Raw genomic sequence first — 3,008 nt, 5'->3', positions numbered from 1 at the left:
GCAAAGGTCTGTAACAAATTGGTCAGTATACAGAGGTGGTTCACATAAGGAGCTAGACCTGCTGTACTGGTATGTCTGGTCTATGAAAATTAGGTCAAATTAAGGAGATGGACAGGGTAGGGAGGTGGTCAACCATGGAGGTTCTACTGAATTAATTGAAGGAATAAATAAATGGATTCTTGCCTTATGAATTATGAGCGTCCTGAGTAGCATTCTGTGAATTGTTTGACCAGCTAAATTCCTAGACTTTGGCAAAGTGAATGGACTCTTCAAATGTACACTCTTGTTTTTCATTATTTGGAACTAAATACCTAAACATGCTTGCATGTGGATTTTTTCATTATAAAGATTTCATATTTCTTTCCTATTTCCATGCAGTGGCCAGTTTGGCAAAGCCTGGTACTTTTGCTGGCAATGATGCAATTGTAGCCTTTGCAAGAAATCATCAGTTGAATGTGGTGATTCATCAACTTAATGCCCCTTTGTGGCAGGTAGGTCACCTATTCAAGATTTTATCCTAACCTCTTATTTAGAAATTAGCTTTCAGGCTATCCTAAGATGGTGGGATTCAACTTGTGACATTGAACTATACTGAATGACTTGGACTGTGAACCTATAGAAACATTCATACATAACTTGACAGGTGCATAATCAATGTTTTTGTATACAAATATACACAAATATATCTATACACACATATATAAACCCATATATCTCTATATACACTTATGTATCCCTGTGTATTATTGTTATTACAATATGCCACCTGTATATACTCCTTTATAAATTGCTCAGTCATAGCCTTTAATCATTTAAAAAATCAAGTTTGTACAGATGTAATTTACATATAGCAAAATTCACCCTTTTCTAAGGTGTACGGATCTGTGTATTTTGACAAACACAGTGATGTAACCACCACCGCTATCAATGTGCAGACCAGTCTGCTCTTGCAGAAGTTCCCTCCTGGCCCTTTGCAGTCACTAGTCTCCTCTCATTCCCTGCCTCCTGTAACCATTTGATTTGTCTCTTATTTGCCTTTCCAGAATGTCAGGTAAATGGAAGGATGCATCCTTTTGTTGCCTTGCACAATGTCCTTTTAATAAAATTATACTATAGCAAAATTAATTAGATGCTCTGTGGGATGGTGAGGAATTTACAGGCATATCATTAGCAGAAGTGAAACAGGATCTGTGTGTATTCTTTAGGGCAGTGTTGCCAGGTGTACCAACACCAGGTAGTGCTATCGTATTTTTGTGGGGTTCTCTCTCTTAGGGTGATCTTTGAGCCAATGATACTGGTTGTGCTTTTATTCCAGTTTCTTGTCATTAAACTTAACAGTGTCTAGCAGAAGTTATCAAAATTATTTGACTGTATAGCATAATGACCCTAATCTTAAAGGAAAATACTCAGTGCTAACTCAGTAACCATACCTGGCCTTTTCCTCTGTTCATGGCTTTTTTAAAAGTTTCTTGTTACCTAGGTAGTTGTGGAAGAGAATTCTGCATAGATTTTTTTCTCCAATTTATTTCTGTAGTGTTCTCTTTCATAAATGGCTAAACATTGAAAGTATATATTCTAAAATAAATACATTTTATTTCTATTGGATCTCCCCCATGTCTTCCTACCCCAGGAAAGTCTTTTTTTTTTTTTTTTTTTTTGGCTGGGATCGAGTTTGAACCCACCACCTCCGGTATATGGAGTGGCACCCTACTCCTTGAGCCACAGGTGCTGCCCTTCCCAGGAAAGTCTTATAAAATTTAAGAACTGAAACTGCATTGGTTGCTACTGTCATGGATAAGAGCTCTTTTGTCTATAGTGAGTAGGTTTATTCCTGCAACACAGCAATACTGAAACCTACATTTTTTTTCAGGTTACAAATGGTTATGTGCTTTTGTGAATAATCTAGATGTGTGTAACACAGAAAATGAAAGTCACAGTTAATTTATTAACAACATAACAATAGTCACAGTACACAATGACTATTCTTTCAGTTTTTTAAAATTTATAATCTATCTATAATATTGTGTATGTAAGCATTTTAGGGATTATGTTATTCAGAGATTCTGATAACTCATTTTCTTTTCTGGTATTCTTGGGAGACAAATTGCGCTATCTCTAGTTGTATGTGTTTAAAGCAGACTCTTCAGTTTGAGACCCAGCTGCTCTACTGGAGAAACTTCCCCATTTCTGACATCTAGACCGTATAGTTCCTGTTTGTTCCATTGTCTTTGCTGTGTTTCTAGGCCACGGATACTGTTTAAATTAATGGTAGCATGTTACTCCCTGTGGCTTTCAGTGAAAACAAGAAGGTGCTGATGTTTTGGATTTTTTTTAAGAGACAGTTACCAGGCTTTTTAAGGGACAGTGTCAGAATTAGAGTTTCTATGGAGGTGGTGATTTTTTGAGGGATTTTTTGAGGGATTTTTTGAGACCTTAGGGCTTCTATATTATATAACTCTAGGGAGCCCCATTCTTTTGCACTGTGCTCAGGTGTGCTGTTCACATAGAATTCCTTGCAAGTGGTGCCTCCAGGGTTGTGCAATATGGCAATACTACTTTCCTGCGTATGATTTTGTTTTGAAGTTGGTAAAAGTGAGAGATTTGGGTTTGTTGTTGGTAACATTTCTCACATATATGGTTGATGGAAAATGCTGTTTTTATTTTGATGATGGGGTGGATTTACCATGAAGCTAATGTAGCATAGGTGTCAAGCCCCTCATTTGTATGGCTCCCTTTTGAGGTCTTGGGAAAGGGTCTAGCAATTTTATATTTGTAATTTTGTATTCTTTTCCTCAAAAAAGGCTATTGAGGCTCGGAGCCTGTGGCTCAAGTGGCTCAGGCGCCAGCCACATACACCTAAGGTGGCGGGTTTGAATCCCCAGCCCGGGCCCACCAAACAACAATGATGGCTGCAACCAAAAAAATGGCTGGGCGTTGTGGCGGGCGCCTGTAGTCCCAGCTACTTGGGAGGCTGAGGCAGGAGACTCGCTTGAGCCCAGGAGTTGGGG

General features: G+C 38.5%; 1 protein-coding gene across 1 annotated transcript in view; it reads left to right on the top strand.

Annotated features, from left to right (window-relative positions):
• The window catches only part of OTUD3 (OTU deubiquitinase 3), a 36,336-nt gene that overhangs the window by 13,899 nt on the left and 19,429 nt on the right, over window positions 1-3,008 (top strand). The window contains exon 3 of the mRNA XM_012801469.2: window positions 379-491. Coding sequence (XP_012656923.1) covers window positions 379-491 — 113 coding nt within the window. The remainder of the gene's footprint in view (window positions 1-378; window positions 492-3,008) is intronic.

Source organism: Otolemur garnettii, unplaced genomic scaffold (genome assembly GCF_000181295.1).
Source record: "Otolemur garnettii isolate 467f Iridium unplaced genomic scaffold, OtoGar3 scaffold00009, whole genome shotgun sequence".
NCBI classification, from domain to species: domain Eukaryota; kingdom Metazoa; phylum Chordata; class Mammalia; order Primates; family Galagidae; genus Otolemur; species Otolemur garnettii.
Note: the sequence above shows the minus strand (reverse complement) of the source record. Positions and strands in the feature narration are given on the sequence as shown.